The 15,049-nt window shown below is 48.8% G+C and overlaps 1 protein-coding gene and 1 long non-coding RNA gene across 2 annotated transcripts; both read right to left on the bottom strand.

Annotated features, from left to right (window-relative positions):
* Positions 1-774: 774 nt before the first annotated feature.
* Positions 775-3,014, bottom strand: LOC118653244. The gene is made up of 2 exons (XR_004966824.1): positions 2,754-3,014; positions 775-1,249 (listed from the first exon to the last, which is right to left on the bottom strand). It is a non-coding gene; the product is annotated as an uncharacterized LOC118653244 (long non-coding RNA).
* Positions 3,015-8,050: 5,036 nt separating this feature from the next.
* On the bottom strand, positions 8,051-9,837 carry SPAG11B (sperm associated antigen 11B). Its single transcript, XM_036303901.1, has 2 exons — positions 9,783-9,837; positions 8,051-8,283 (listed from the first exon to the last, which is right to left on the bottom strand). Exons 1-2 carry the CDS (start codon positions 9,835-9,837, stop codon positions 8,051-8,053), a joined length of 288 nt encoding a protein of 95 aa, XP_036159794.1.
* Between the last annotated feature and the right edge of the window lie 5,212 nt (positions 9,838-15,049).

A 15,049-nucleotide genomic window follows, 5' to 3' on the forward strand; every position in this document is an offset into this window, starting at 1 on the left:
TGGGTGCCTGTGAGATGACAGTGAGAAGGCGGAGTGGTGATGCCCTGTTCCCACAGAGGCCAGTGCAGGTACAAGATCACCTCTGGGGGGTTAATGCAGGTGCTGAGGCAGGAGCAGGCACAGACAGACACACCTGGTGGGCGGGCGGCCCTCATTGAGGTGCCTTTGGTCAGCGTTCAAGATCAAGAACCCAGAGGCGGAGAGGAATTCGTCCTCTCAGTGAAACAGTGGGATAGTCGGGGCGACTGTAGAGAAGGAATGTGCACTTTGGGTGCCAGCACCCATGAGTGAAGGCTGCCCTGACTGAGCCTCGCTTGCTTGGGGCCTAGCGCACTCCTGCCTGGCAGCGAGTGGCAGGACGTGCTTTTCCAAATTAATGAGAGAAAACGTTGATTCTCCTGCTGCCCACGAAGGTGGAAAGTGAAGTGGGGAGACATGTGGGGACTGAGCGAGGTTCCCTGTCTGGGGGTTCCAAATCTGCTGTTGGTTTCTTTCACCACTGACTAGAGATATACAGGGTGTCTCCTCCAAATGTATACACACTTTGAATACCTACTAATTCCAATGATTTTAAGCATAAGAAAGAAACAACAATGGAGCTGTTATCTGTTAAAAGTGTGGGCACAAATAGGTAGTTGGACATTCCCTGAGGGGTCTCAGATTGGAGAGGGTGAAGGCCAGACTGAGGGGCCCCTTTCCCCCCAACCACACCAGTGCATGAATTTTGTGCCCCAGGCTACTAGTATAATATAAAACATAAATAATATATGAATGTCAAGTATAATTGAAAAAAATTTAAAGTTGATATGATTGAACATGAGAAGAGTGGAGGAGTGTGCAAAGCAACAGGTTTGAAAGACTGCAGTGCCTGTGGGAGAGCCAATAGCTAACACTGGACCGAGACCCTCATTCCAACGGCCAGCGAGGGACTGACTTCTGCACCAACCACGTGAGTGACTAGAGACGTGGGTCCCAGGCCTGGCCAACAGCATGACTGCAACTTCATGAGCGCCTTTATCCAGAAGCAACCTGAGTCAGGCATGGCATCCACAGTCACAGAAACGGTCAGGTCTTCAGTGTTGTTTTCAGCCAATAGGTGTTGGGGTCATCTGTTATGCCGCAATGGGTAACTGCTGTAATAAGGTGTAGTACAAACAACATTCTTCAAGGGATTTGCAACTTGTGCACTTGTCACCAGTGGGTGACAAATGGACCATGTGAATATAGGTTAGCAACGGACCCTCTGTGCCTGCAAAGGGACAGGAATCATGGTGTCTGAGGTTAGGACAGCCTAATCCCCATAGTTCATTACATGAGTCAAACTGGTTCTTGCATCTAACCACAGACATGGATTGGAAACTTATGAGTGGAATGTAGCCCCAACTTTTGATATTAATTGCCAACATTTAAAAGATTTTGCATAAAAATCCATATCTGTGGCTGCTTCAGAAAAAATGGAAGGTTTAGCCAAGAGGGCCCGTGTTCCTACATGGGAACACCGGGTCACTCACGCTTTTCCACAGATCTCAAGGCCCGTCCACCTTTCCCTGACCTCTCTCACTTGCATGATGGATGCCTGGCTAACATGGACTTTAGGGAGCTGCTTAAATTATACTTCATCTTGTTTTCAGATCTTCCTGAAAACAGAGCCAAGGTACTCTCCTACCTTCTGGTCACATCTTGAGTGCAGGACTTGGGCTCTTTGAGAAAGACTCTCTGTGTCCTAACTTCCCCATGGACCTCGGAGGACCCAGCGCAGAGCTGGGCACGAGGCACATCTGTTTCCCTTGGGGCCTATGTTCTCCTCTCTCTCTGCCACTCACCCAGAGGCCCCTGGTTGCTCCCCTATGCACTCACAGCCCCCCCCCCCGCCCCCCTCAACGCACTCGCACACACACACACTGACACACACACACACACACACACACACACACACACACACACACACAGGATTCACTTCAGCACATACAGAGACCATCTGATCCCTCTGTTCCTGATTTGAGAGCCTGGAAACACTTCCCCTTTTCCACCACCTGCAGGACCTCACTGCCCTCACGCATGATGGAACTTACCCTCAGACACAGCCCCGGTTAATCCTTGATTCTCTGTCCTTTGCTCTTTCCTGTTCATTTTTTTTCCTTCCATTTCCTTCTTTCCGACCCCCTCCCTTACAATCACGGTACACACACTTTTTTCTGCTGACCTCTTTTGTTTGCATCTTTATTCTCATTCTTTTGCTTGCTAGGCACTAGCCCTCGTGAACAACACAGCCTATGTAATATAGATACGTACATACATATTTAAGTGACAATGACAGAACATTTATTTTGTGCCGTGGGACTCTTTGTGCTTTGTTATAAGCATGTCGCAGAGTCAGGCTTCAGGAAACTTCTCTCAGCTTGATCGACGTATAATTGACCAAATGGTGAGATACTAAAATTTCATGGCCTGATGGAAGTCCCCATATAGTTAGTGACACACCCTTCATCTCACACCTTTATCTGTTTATTTCTTTGGTGCAAACCTTCTTCCTTTTTTTGTTTTCTAACCTTGAACACAAATTTCAAACTTGCCTCAACTGGCCCTGCTTCACTGAGGTAGCTCTACAAACTACCCAGATCCATCCCAAGTCTGTCAGACCCCTCCCCGCAGGGGGAGCCTCGGGCATTATACATGATCCTAAGAGCTGCCAGGGTGGCACTGAGAACCACTGGATTGGAGGAAGGCAATTTCCCAGGAGGGAGGCCGCTCACCTGGCGAGACATAAGCCTGGCCTGGTGGCTGGCCACCAGCTGTGCTCCTCTGGGCTCCCCCTGTGGCTGCGCCAGGACAGCAGTCGAGTGAAACTGTGGCTTTTTCAGTTCCTTTGGCCGTGTTTGTTGGGGACCGCACCACGCCCAGCACCACGCCTGAGCATTCAGTTTCCTGAGTCACCGTGATTCTTGGCTGTCATCTGCTCAGGTGGAGCAATGCCAGGGCCCTGCCAAGTGCCACCCACTGGGCGTGCTCTCAACTTCCTTCATTTCATTTCTTCCTCCCTTTCTTCCTTCTTTTCTCCATCTCTATCTCCCTCCCTCCCTCCTTCTCTCTCCTCCCTTTTTCCCTCCACAGCCATGCAGTAGACACAGAGCTAAATATTCAAGAAAAAGCGTTGCACATGAGACAGGCTCTGGGCTGTGAAGGAAGCAGGTGAGGGTTCTGAGTGGAGGGGCGTCCGAGCCCCTTGAGGTGTAAGGAGGGAATGCCTGTCATTCATTCCTGGTTACTCCCTGAGTCAGCTCAGAAGAGGAAGTTCCTGGAGGCACAGTGGGGATAATTATACTTGCCTCTGGATGAGTCACTGTGGGAAGGATGCAGACCTGCCCGGCATTCACCACTGGACCCTGTTGGACACAGTCTGGTCCCTGCCCCTGCCCCTACTGGCTGCCTGGGTCCCGGACCACTCCCAGAATGGCCAGCCCCTCCTGGGTCAGAGAGGGTGCATGACCCCGGGCCACTTCCACTAGGATCAGAGGCAAAGTCCCCTGTCTGCCTGCACCTTCTCCCACCACAAGCTGGAGGGGATATAACGTACACAGTGATACCCTCACAGGTCTAGCACCCACCTGAAACCCCACACAGGGTAGTGTCTCAGAGGGATGACAGGCAGGTAGGTCCCCATGGGGAACAGGCTCAGGGTCCCAGGTCGGGATGCAGGGAACACAGCTCTTGCTTTCTACTTGCTTGCCTGCTGGTGATCCTGTCCCAGTCCCTGTAGAATCCCCGGGGGAGGTGGCCGTGGGGCACAATGAGTGGCAGATCTGGGCGGCACCTGTGGGTCCTCCTCTGAGCCAGTTATTTCTACTGCCTTGAGCTTCCTCCCCACACTTGAGAGTGCTCAGCACTGGGCCCTGGGGCATCTGAACTCCACAAGGGGCAGGGGTGGGCTTGGACCTCACTGTCCATTATGCTTCGCTGGCCTGGCCTGGCCCCTCTCCCAGATAAGAAGAGGTGCACAGAGATGCTTTAATGGCAGCCTGACCCCTGCAGTCCACATACCTGCAATGGAACTCGGAGCTGGGAAGAGACCAATGAGGCATTCCAGTCTAACTCGTGCCAAGAAAGGCAAGCTAGGCATGCTGGGAAGTCAGGCTTAACCTGACTTATATTTCCAGCTGCTGCTCTCCTCATTTTTAATGTTTTTGTTTTATATATTTAATTGATTTCAGAGAGGAAGGGAGAGGGGGAGAGAGATAGAAACATCAATGATGAGAGAGAATAATCAATCAGCTGCCTCCTGCACGCCCCACACTGGGGATGGAGCCTGCAACCTGAGCCTGTGCCCTGACTGGGAATCAAAGCCTGACATCCTGGATCATAGGTCAACCAGTGAGCCACATGGGCTGCCTAATTTTTTTTTTTTAACTACACTTGACATACAATATTATATTAATTTCAGGTGTACAGAATAGTGGTTAGACATTTATATAACTTCCAAAGTGACACCCCCATAAGTGTAGTACCCACCTAGTTATTGCAATAGTACTGACTATATTCCCTGTGCTGTACTTTGCGTCCCTGTGACTATTCTGTAACTGCCAATCTGTACTTCTCAACCCTTTCCCCTTTTTCTTTCTTTAGCAACAAGCCATTATCAAAACCGGCCAGAGGCAGCGCGCCCTCTGTTGGCCATTGTAGGGATCGACAAACTGCTTGTGGCCAAGATAGTTTCTCGCTTTGAAAAATGGTCATCATTTGGGGCTTCCTGCTCTTTTAGAGCCACACCAGGGCATCTTAGGACCACATTCAACTCAATGCTTTAAAAAGGGGGAAGGATGCTGTGGAGATGAAGGGACTTATTTCGTATTTCAGAGAGGCAGTGCAAACACTGGCATCCAGGTATTTGGGACACATTTTCACAGGATGAAGTAAAGGGTCGGATTGACTCTAGTGCAGCTGCTGAGGACACCTGGCACCCCTCCCGCACCTGGCCTTAATTCCCTGCCCAGCACCTTTGCCTCCCGAAGCCCCAGCCAGTGCTGGGGCACCTCTTCCCTGCCACCTCTGACAAGGGTATACCGGCACTCCTGCCAGAGGGCCCGACACTGTCACCAGGAAGGCCCCATCAGGCCCCATTTTCACGAGAAAATGTTTCTGTTTCTATCAGGAAAGGTAAACAGTGCAGAGGAGGCCGAGTGCAAATCCCCTGCTGGCGGGTCCTGGGCTCTGCCTAGGGCCCAGCAGGCTGTCTGTCACCCGACCCTCCAGGGACAGAAGATCCACTGGTTTCTTCTCCTCACCTCCCTGATGGAGCCCCCCACCCCTAGGACCGCTGCTGTAGTGTTGAGCCTGCTCTACAGCCTGAAGAATTGTGAGGGTCCCAGTGCCTGGACCAGCTGACTCGTTTTGTTTTGGAGGAAAATTAGGCCAAGAGAAGAAACTGGTTGCCAATGGCACCTTCTCAGCGTAAGACAGGGACTGCAACCCACTTTCCAGCATCTGGGCCTGGCCTGTCCCCCCAGGCTTTGTTGAGTTTTACTTGGGGGTAGAGGTGGAGTGGCGGTGCTCTAAGCAGAGCCTGTGTGTGCCCACCTGATAGGGCAGGAATAGAATATTGGGGACCAGCTAATTGTAAGAAATAGTAATCCACCCTGACCGGTTTGGCTCAGTGGATGGAGCGTCGGCCTACAGACTGAAAACTCCCAGGTTCGATTCTGGTCAAGGGCATGTACCTTGGTTTTGGGCACATCCCTAGTGGAAGGTGTGCAGGAGGCGGCTGATCGATGTTTTTCTCTCATCAATGTTTCTAACTCTCTATCCCTCTCCCGTCCTCTCTGTAAAAAATCAATAAAATATATTTTTAAAAAAGAAATTGTAACCCTGCTCTGTTAACTGTGATTGTGTTGTTCTGACTAAAGAAGGTTCATTCTAACCTGCCTGGGATGGGACCTGGGAGCTCACCTGGAAGTGCAGCCCATCCTCCCCACCAGGGAGCTGCCTGTTAGCATGGAAAGATTAACAACCTGTTCCAGAAACCAGAGCTTCCAGCCCACTGAAGACCCTAGCTCTTTACATATCACTAGCCTTTGAAGACCCCCAGCCTTTGCACACTCACAGGCCATTGCAAATCTCCAGCCCGCATTACCTGTAAACTGCCCATTTGCCCTTCTTCCTACTTTCCCATGTAACCTTTGTCCTTCTCCCCAATGTAAGCTACTGGCTTATGGTGGGGGGCAGAACAAATTTTGTGGGTGACCTGCTGCTCTCCCATGCTTCAGGCAGGATTGGAATGAACACTCATATGTGACTCAGCTCTGTCACTGCTGAATTGGCTCAAGCAGTGACAGGCAGCCCAGACCCCTTGGATGTCCTGAAGCCTGAGATGTGTGTTTCCTGGGGACCTAACATTCACCTGGTCCACATGCAGGAATATGGCAGATCTGGAGTGGCCCCTGCCCTCTGAGAGGGGGGCAGAGGGCTCTCCGGGGCTGCCCGTGGATAGGAAGGGCTCCGCTGCAAAGCCAGTGGGTTTGTCTGAGAGATTGAGGAAATAAAGCTAGGAGTGAGTGTGATGAGTCTGGGAGAGGCCTAGGCATTACCCCAACATTCACTGGACTTGGGCTTGGAGACAGGCAACAGAAGTCTGCTTTCCAGGGACTCTGGAGGCAAGCTCAGCTGATTCATGGACAACTGGTTCGGGCAGTGGACAGAAACATTGGAACAGGTCGTCTTGTTGAGCTGTTAGTCTAGAAAAGCTGGGTACCTGATCTTGTACATCAGCACGTCTGATTTTATTATCTTTTATGTGTCTGACCTGTCATTATTCACTGCCCTGGGACCGACTGGCTCAGAGATAAGCTATGAAGGGCAGCTTGAGCGGCATCCAGAGGAAAGCAAAGGGGAGGGTGGAACGCTCAAGGCAGTATGTGTGGGGGAAGTGCCACACGATTTCACTCATGTGTGGGGTACAAAGCAAACTCGTGGACACAAACAGCAGTGTGGTGGTGGCTGCCAGAGGGAAGGGCGTGGGAGTGCATGGGGTCTAATATATGGTGATGGGAGAAGATTGGACTTTGGGTGGTAAGCACATGGTGCAATCTACAGATCCTGTAACACTGAAACTTATATGATCCTATTACCGAGGCTACCCCATCAATGTAATAAAATGATTAAAAAAACAAATAAAGCTCCAGGGATCCTATTAGCAGGCACCCCACCTTGCTTCAATTGCCAAGAAGTATGTTGCTAAGAGGCAACTAGAACAACAAGCCCTTGGCCAGCAGGTATGCTGAGAATCCCACTTAGGAATGGCTAGCCCGGGCAATACACTTAACCTCCTGACTTCCCTGCTACAATAGATTGTTGGGTTAACCAAGGGAGGTTACTAAGAGTAAACCTGTGAAAACAGTACAGTCCTAGGAACCTGAGACCTCCTGGGGTTATTGCTGGAAGGGCCAGGGGAAGGGCACAGTGTTCCCTGTGATCTGGGAGCACATAGGATGAGCTGATGTTGGGTTTGATGTGGTCACTCAAGTGGACAAGAAGCAGGTGGGTTGGCTGTAATTCTGTCCCTGTGAAGATAAGATGGTTTAGACCTTGGTTTCAAGTTCACCCCCATCTGTGGGTAGGTAGGAGACACCCTCTGAAACAGAGAAAGGGAGTAGAATATTACAAAGTTCTGAGACTTCTTTTTAATTCTCACCTGAGAATATTTTTTTCATTGATTTTTAGAGAGAGTAGAAGGGAGAGGGAGAGACAGAGAGAAACACCAATGTGAGAGAGACACATCGATTGGTTGCCTCCTGCATGCCCCCTTCCAGGGCCTGGGAGGAGCCTACAACCAAGGTGCATGCCCTTGACCAGAATCACACCCAAGATCCTTCAGGCCACAGGCGGACGCTTTATCCACTGAGCCACACTGGCCAGGGCCCAAATTCTGAGACTCTGAAAAAGCACTGACAAAGACAAAGTGAGAAAACTTTTAGGAAAATTCTTTTATCAGACCTCCACCGTGGGTGCTGGACTTATTCAGCAAAGGTTTATTGAGCACCTATGTAAGCCATGCATCTTTCTAAGCTCTTGGGGGACTTGAAGGTCCTGGCTGCCTTCCAGAAGCTTCCATGTCAGCTTTGTCACTTTTCTCCGGTTTATTGTTCCTCTCTTCCTCTACAGTGGATATGCAGCACCTGTTCCAAGGGTCGGAGCAGATCTCCCCCTTCCTCTCACCACCGTGGCAGAAAAAGAGTCTGCAGGTTCCGTGTTGCATCATGCAGATAATATTTCGAATTCCAGGTGGGATATCGCCTGTGGACACGATAGAAGAGAGCTGATATTTCCTTCACACAGAGAATGAAGGCGGAGCCCAGCCCACAGCCCAACTCCAGGTGGTGACTGTATTCTCACAGCGTTGACTTTCTCAGAACAAGTTCCAGGCTTCCTGAGCTCCAGTTTCCCAGCTTTAAAACAGGAACAATAAGCTGTACCTCAAAGTGCCGCCTGGACTTGTCCATTTTATTCCAGATTATTAGGGCCTGACTGGTTCCAACCTCCCTGGGTACGATGTGAGCTAACACATTAGGGAGGGCAAAGGCAGTTTGGGTGACCGGAGTGGAAGAATGGAGGGTGGGTCTCAGTCACCAGGAAACTTGGAAATAGTTCTGACCCTCAGTTTGTGGCCCAATTTTCATTTTTATATCCTATAATGAAAGGCAGAAAATAAAACCACTCTCCTCACCCTTACTTGTGCGTGTGTAGGTCAGGCACAAGCACCTTATGTCCCCATTAGGAAAACATTTCATATTTGTCACAAGAAAAAAAAATCGTAGCTGTGTGAAGCAATGGATTTTAATGAGACATGTCCGATAAATATTTCACAATATACACAAATAACAAATCATTGCATTATACACCTGAAACCAATATAATGTTATAGGTCAATTTTACCTCAAAAATAATAAAAACCATTTGCCATTTGGAATGAGAGGATTAAAAAAAGGTCTTATGTCAGGCCTGCAAATGCCAACTGTCATGACTAAAAAGACACACACCTAAACTAAAGAGACACCACCCCACCCTCCCACCCCAACTCCCACGCAGTGTAGGTCTGGCATGATTAGAAACCTCGCATGTGTCTTGGCCACAAGGAGGCACGGCTGGGGTCCTGCCTCAGTCAGCTCCATTCAGGTTTGGGGAGGACAGTGAGGTGAGCAAACAGCCCATGTCTAATGAAGGTGGGGGGTCCAGAGCCTAGTGACCTGGAGAATGGATTCTGGTCTTACTGTTACAGTAACGAAGTATTTCTCCATGGACCTTTCATTTCACCGTCCCTGCCTCCGCTTTCCCATCTGTCAAATGGGCCCCATGTGACTAACTACCATGCCCGTAATTGTCCATCACACAGCAGAACGTGAGTCAGAAGGTTTTCTCTCCCCGGAGAGTGAGGAGCTGTCCCTGGGGGTCCCGTCCTTCCTGCTCTGCCAGGAACACCTGCCCTTGCCTTCTAAAGGCCTCACCCTGCAGTGCCCGCTTCCTGGCTGTCCCAGAGCAGAGTGCCCTGTGCCTTTGGCAGGATCTTGATTTCACATCTGTCTTTAAAACACTCTTCACAGGGGAGATGAAAAATAGCCCAGAGCTGAGCCCTGGGGAGGAGGGGAGAAGGGGGCGGGGGGCGGGGGGCGGGGGGCGGGTACCTGCACACTAACCCCGTGCAGACACACAGCCCTGTGGGGACATGTCCGTGAGTTCTGCAGCCTCCCCGGCCTTCTCGGCCTCCCCCAGCCTCCTCCCTGGTCCAACAGGGTTACCTGAGTTCATCAGGACCAGGCAGTGGAGAACAGCGAGAAGAAAGAGGACCTTCATGAGGCCGAACTCCTCGCGTGCCCAGCCCTCCTGCGAATGGATGACTGTGCAGAGGAGTGGAGAGCAGCGGGGCTCAGACGGCCCTTATAGGGTTTGGGCCACACGTCAGCCCTGAGTACATTTACCTGGTCCACTGAGTACGGCTGTGGGCAGAGGGTTCAGGACGCTCTTCTGCCTACAAATAGACAGGCTATCTGTGCTCAGAGGAGGGGGCTGACCAGCCCTGAGTGAACAGGTGACGTGGGAAAGGAGCCTGCAGCCTGGAGCTAGGTCGTAGCCCCCGGTTCTGGGTTCCGTGACAGGTCACAAACATGCAGACAGCTTGACTGCCTCCAGAAGGTGGACACCAGATGCTCTCAGACACACTCCCGACAGACAGGCCCACATGCTCAGAGGCACAGGCTCAAGGCCATCTATGGAGCCTCGTCCAGCACAACCACTGACCGAACAGACGTGAGTCACAGCAGAGTAAGGGGGCCCTGGCACCCCCCACAGAAGTGGGGGCAGAATCCCACCATGGGATTCTCCTTCTACCCCCTTCTACCTCCTTAAGCCCAAACATTCTCTAGCTTAAGAAAGGGGGGGAAAGCCCAATACAACATACACTATTATTTTTTAAATGTGGTAAACCAAATCTGTATGTGAAAAATCAAGAAATTGTCTGTTCTGGGGAAGAGGGTAGATTCTTCTCTCATTGGACAAAGGCTTCTTCTTTTTTTGTTTTTTGTTAACCCTCACGAGGGTATTTCTCCATTGATTTTTAGAGAGAGTGAAGGCAGGGGAGAGATACACAGAGAGAAGAGACATATCGATTGATTGTCTTCTACTTCAGAGAGGAATAAACCTCCAATTAATAAATCTGTTTATTATTTGAAGTTCTTTTCTTTTTTAAATATATTTTTATTGATTTCAGAGAGGAAGGGAGAGGGAGATAGAATCATCAACAATGAGAGAGAATCACTGATTGGCTGCCTCCTGCACGGCCCCTACTGGAGATCAAGCCCGCAACCCGAGCCTGTGTCCTGACTGGGAATAGAAACAGGGTCACCTCAGTCCCTAGGCCAACACTCTATCCACTGAGCCAAACAAGCTAGGGCTGAAGTTCTTTTCTTAACCAACATTTGTTCTCACACATCTCTGGAACCTCCCACTGTAAAAAGGTTATAAGCAGTTCGCTTTGCCCCTTGGGATTATAATTATAATTCTTCATGCTCCTTGCGGATGGAGAAGGCATAGCAAGCTATGAGAAACAAGAACTATTGTTTGGTAAAAATACTGCAACCTATCTATCCAAGTATATGGGTCATTTTAGAAGGGTACCTTAGTGGATGAGATAATGAAAAGTAGGCTTTATGCTTTGCATTCATTCTCACTATTTATACTGATTTTGAAAAGATTGAGGAGTTTTTTTTTTTTTTCCCTAGCAGTGAAGCCACAGCTCAAATGTTGTGAAATGATAGTTGGGAAATTGTTTTCTGTATAGTTTGGAAATGCTGAGCTATGTTGGAGTCAGCTCATTTGGGGGAGAAATAAATGAATACTGTTAGGATTTATCATCCATAAATTCCATACATGAATTTGTTTCCCAATCACAGACCTGGAAGGCAATGTCTAAGGAAGAATTTCATGAATAGTTCTGGAGACTCGGGCGTGCCAATCCCAGGAAGACAAGCTAGAAAGTCAAGCTCCCTGACTAAGCCCATTAATCTGATCTTAGGTTCACACGTTCATGAAATTGTGGGTTGAAAGGAACCAAGGCTCAGTTTGTTCCAATACAGAAGAAAATTATTCTGGTGGGCATGATCTTCACATAAAAGAAGATGAAACAAGGAGAGATAAAAGATACACTTAGGCTTGCAAACATTTGACAGTTGTAAAAACATTCATGTATATTAAAAGAAAATTTTGGCCGAAACCGGTTTGGCTCAGTGGATAGAGCGTCGGCCTGCGGACCGAAAGGTCCAGGGTTCGATTCCGGTCAAGGGCATGTACCTGGGTTGCGGGCACATCCCCAGTGGGAGATGTGCAGGAGGCAGCTGATCGATATTTCTCTCTCATCGATGTTTCTAACTCTCTATCTCTCTCCCCTCCTCTCTGTAAAAAATCAATAAAATATATTTAAAAAAAAAAAAGAAAATTTTGATTCCGTTCAACAATTATTAGACAAACAACCCAATTGAAAAATCAAATGGGCAAAGGACTTGAGTAGACATTTCCTCAAAGAAGAAATACAGACAGCCAACAAACATGCTCGACATCGATAGTCCTTAGGGAAATGCAATTGAAACCACAAAGAGGTCCCACTTCCCGTGTACTGGACGGACATGAGAAGACAACTATGAAATGGAAAACAGCAAGTATTAGCAAGGATGTGGAGAAAAGGGCACCCTCATCCATTGCTGCTGGGGATGGAAACAGTGCAGCCACTATAGAAAAGCTTGGTGGCTCCTTAGTAAGTCAAACATAGTTATCACATAAGCTAGGTAATAACTATATCTACATATACAATAACAGCAGATATTCAAATAACAACTTGTATGTGAATGTCCACAGCACTACTATTCACAATAGCCAAAAAGTGGAAGAATCCGAATGTCCATCAGCTGATGAATGGATCAACAAACGGTGATGCGATCATACACTGGGGTGTCATTCAACAATAATAGGAGATGAAGGACTGATACATGCTCTCACGGGAATGAACCTTGAAAACACTCTGTTGAGCAAAGTAAGGTGGACAGGAAAGGCCACATGTTGTGTGACCCGATTTCTATGAAATGTGCAGAACCAGCAAATCCACTGGATGGGCAGCAGATCTGTGATTGCCAAGGGCTTGGAGGAAGGGGATTGGGGAGTGCGAGCTCACTGGGTGATAAAATGTTCTGGAACGAGGCAGTGATGGTAGTTGCCCAACATTGTGAATGTAGGTAAATGCCCCTGAATTGCACACTTTGAAGTAGCAAATGTTTGTATTATGTGTATGTTATTACAAAGAAAAGAGAAAACCTCGAGGATTTTTGAAATCACATAATAGCAGAACAGAAGGGAGCTGTGAACAATTGTGCTGTTACAATTTCCCTCCTTTTAAAGAAAGTGACTCGCCAGAATGGTTCATTCCAGTTTTAGGAACCAGCCTTTGAACAGCTACAGGGGTTTCTAATGCAATGAGCGGTAATGCCATGTGGACACACTGGACAGGCACAAACTACCCACCACCATGCCCAATACAACACCTGCAGATTGTATCTGTGAAACCCAAGATAAAACCCTTTAACCTTCAACGTTATGTCAATAGGGGGAAGGCAAGACATGGTTCTTACTGGACTTGGGGCAAATGCCTCCCTGAGATAATTAATTAAAAACCCATAAAGAGAAAAGGACTGGGTGTCGGCCACATTTTCAAAGTAAAAAAAAAATTTCACTGATCTTTTAAAATGAAGAATGTATCAAAACCAGTACAATAGCCTCTAAAGTCTTATAAATGTGACAGCCTCTTTGGCCAGATTCTTCATCTCTCTGGGTGGTGGATTCTTCTATTACAGAGTAAAGTGTTGTGATTGTAGGTCTCTTAGAGTCTGAAAGTTATGCAGCTCTTTGATTCTATCTATACAGTGTACCTTACCTAATAATAGACAAACATGCAAATTGACCATACCTTTGCTACACCCCAAGCCATGCCCACCAGCCAATAAGAGTGACTATATGCAAATTAATCCAACCAAGATGGCAGCCGGCAGCCATGGAGCTGGAGCAAGCAGGAGGCTTGGTTGTCCCAATGATGGAGGAAGCCAAGCTTCCCGCCTGCTGCGGCCTCCTCTCAAGGCAACAAAGTTTCAACTATAGAAGGTAAATAAACCCCAGATACCTGCTTCCAGTCACCATGGCCACAGAGCTGGAGCGAATAAAAAACAAAAAAAAACAAAAAAAGGAAAGGCTGGGAGCTTCGGTAGCCAGGGGGCTTGGTCAGTCTGAAAACAGTCATCAGCTCCTCACCCAGGCTGGCCAGGCACCCCAGTGGAGACCCCCACCCTGAAGCAGGTGTGGGAAGCCTGAAAATGGCCCTCAGCCCCCCACCCAGGCTGGCCAGACACCCCAGTGTGGACCCCCACCCTGAAGGGGGTCTGGGCAGTCTGAAAACAGCCATTAGTCCCTCACCTAGGCTGGCCAAACCCCCATGGGGTGAGGGTCCCCACTGGGGGGCTTGGCCAGCCTGCAAACAGCCATCAGCCCCTCACCCAGGCTGGCCAGGCACCCCAGGGGGACCCCCACCCTGATCCAGGACACCCTTCAGGGCAAACCAGTTGTCCCCCACCCATGCACCAGGCCTCTATTCTATATAATAAAAGTGTAATATTCAAATTGACCCTAACTGCAGAATGACTGGGAATGACTGGTCACTATGACACACACTGACCACCAGGGGGCAAACGCTCAATGCAGGAGCTGCCCCCTGGTGGTCAGTGCGCTCCCACAGGGGGAGCTCTGCTCAGCCACAAGCCATGCTGATGGCTTCCAGCACAGTGGTGATGGTGGGAGCCTCTCCTGCCTCCTCAGCAGCACTAAGGATGTCTGACTGCAGCTTAGGTCTGCTCCCTGCTGGCAAGTGGACATCCCCCGAGGGCTGCCGGGCTGCCAGAGAGATGTCTGACTGCCAGCTTGGGCCTGATCCCCCAGGGAGTGGGCCTAAGCCAGCAGGTGGACATCCTCCAAGGAGTCTCAGACTGCAAGAGGGCATAGGCCGGGCTGAGGGACCCCCCCGAGTGCACAAATTTTTGTGCACTGGGCCTCTAGTCATTAATAATAAGCAATAATGAAATTGACATATAATTAACTGTCAGAAAGATTCCTATTGAAAAAAGACCATTGTAATAAAACTTTACTGTGGAATAAAAAATGGTGTGTATTTCCATGATATTTCAGAACTTTTTATTTGGCCTTGTGGGATATATGAGGCAATGACTTAGCAGTTAAATGATGATGATCAAATAGAAAAATCTTTATTTGTTATTTTATAGAATCAATGAATCCTAATACCTTGTTTTTGTGCATTTTTTTATAATTGAAAATTAAATTCCACAAGTTTTGTCTCTCTTCAGCAATTCCATAATCTGACAGGTGGGTTTTCATTGTTCCAGTTCTAATAGTTCAGAAATGGAAGCACAGGGAAGGAGGTTACAGGTAGCCTACAACTCTACCTTGTAGCAGGGGCTTT

This window comes from Myotis myotis, unplaced genomic scaffold (genome assembly GCF_014108235.1).
Source record: "Myotis myotis isolate mMyoMyo1 unplaced genomic scaffold, mMyoMyo1.p scaffold_m19_p_39, whole genome shotgun sequence".
Classification (NCBI taxonomy): Eukaryota; Metazoa; Chordata; class Mammalia; order Chiroptera; family Vespertilionidae; genus Myotis; species Myotis myotis.

Coding starts and splice junctions, on each gene's coding strand:
- SPAG11B (XM_036303901.1), bottom strand. CDS start 9,837: ATGAAGGTCCTCTTTCTTCTCGCTGTTCTCCACTGCCTGGTCCTGATG. Junction 8,284..9,782: donor CCTGGTCCTGATGAACTCAG/GTAACCCTGTTG, acceptor TCGTGTCCACAG/GCGATATCCCACCTGGAATT.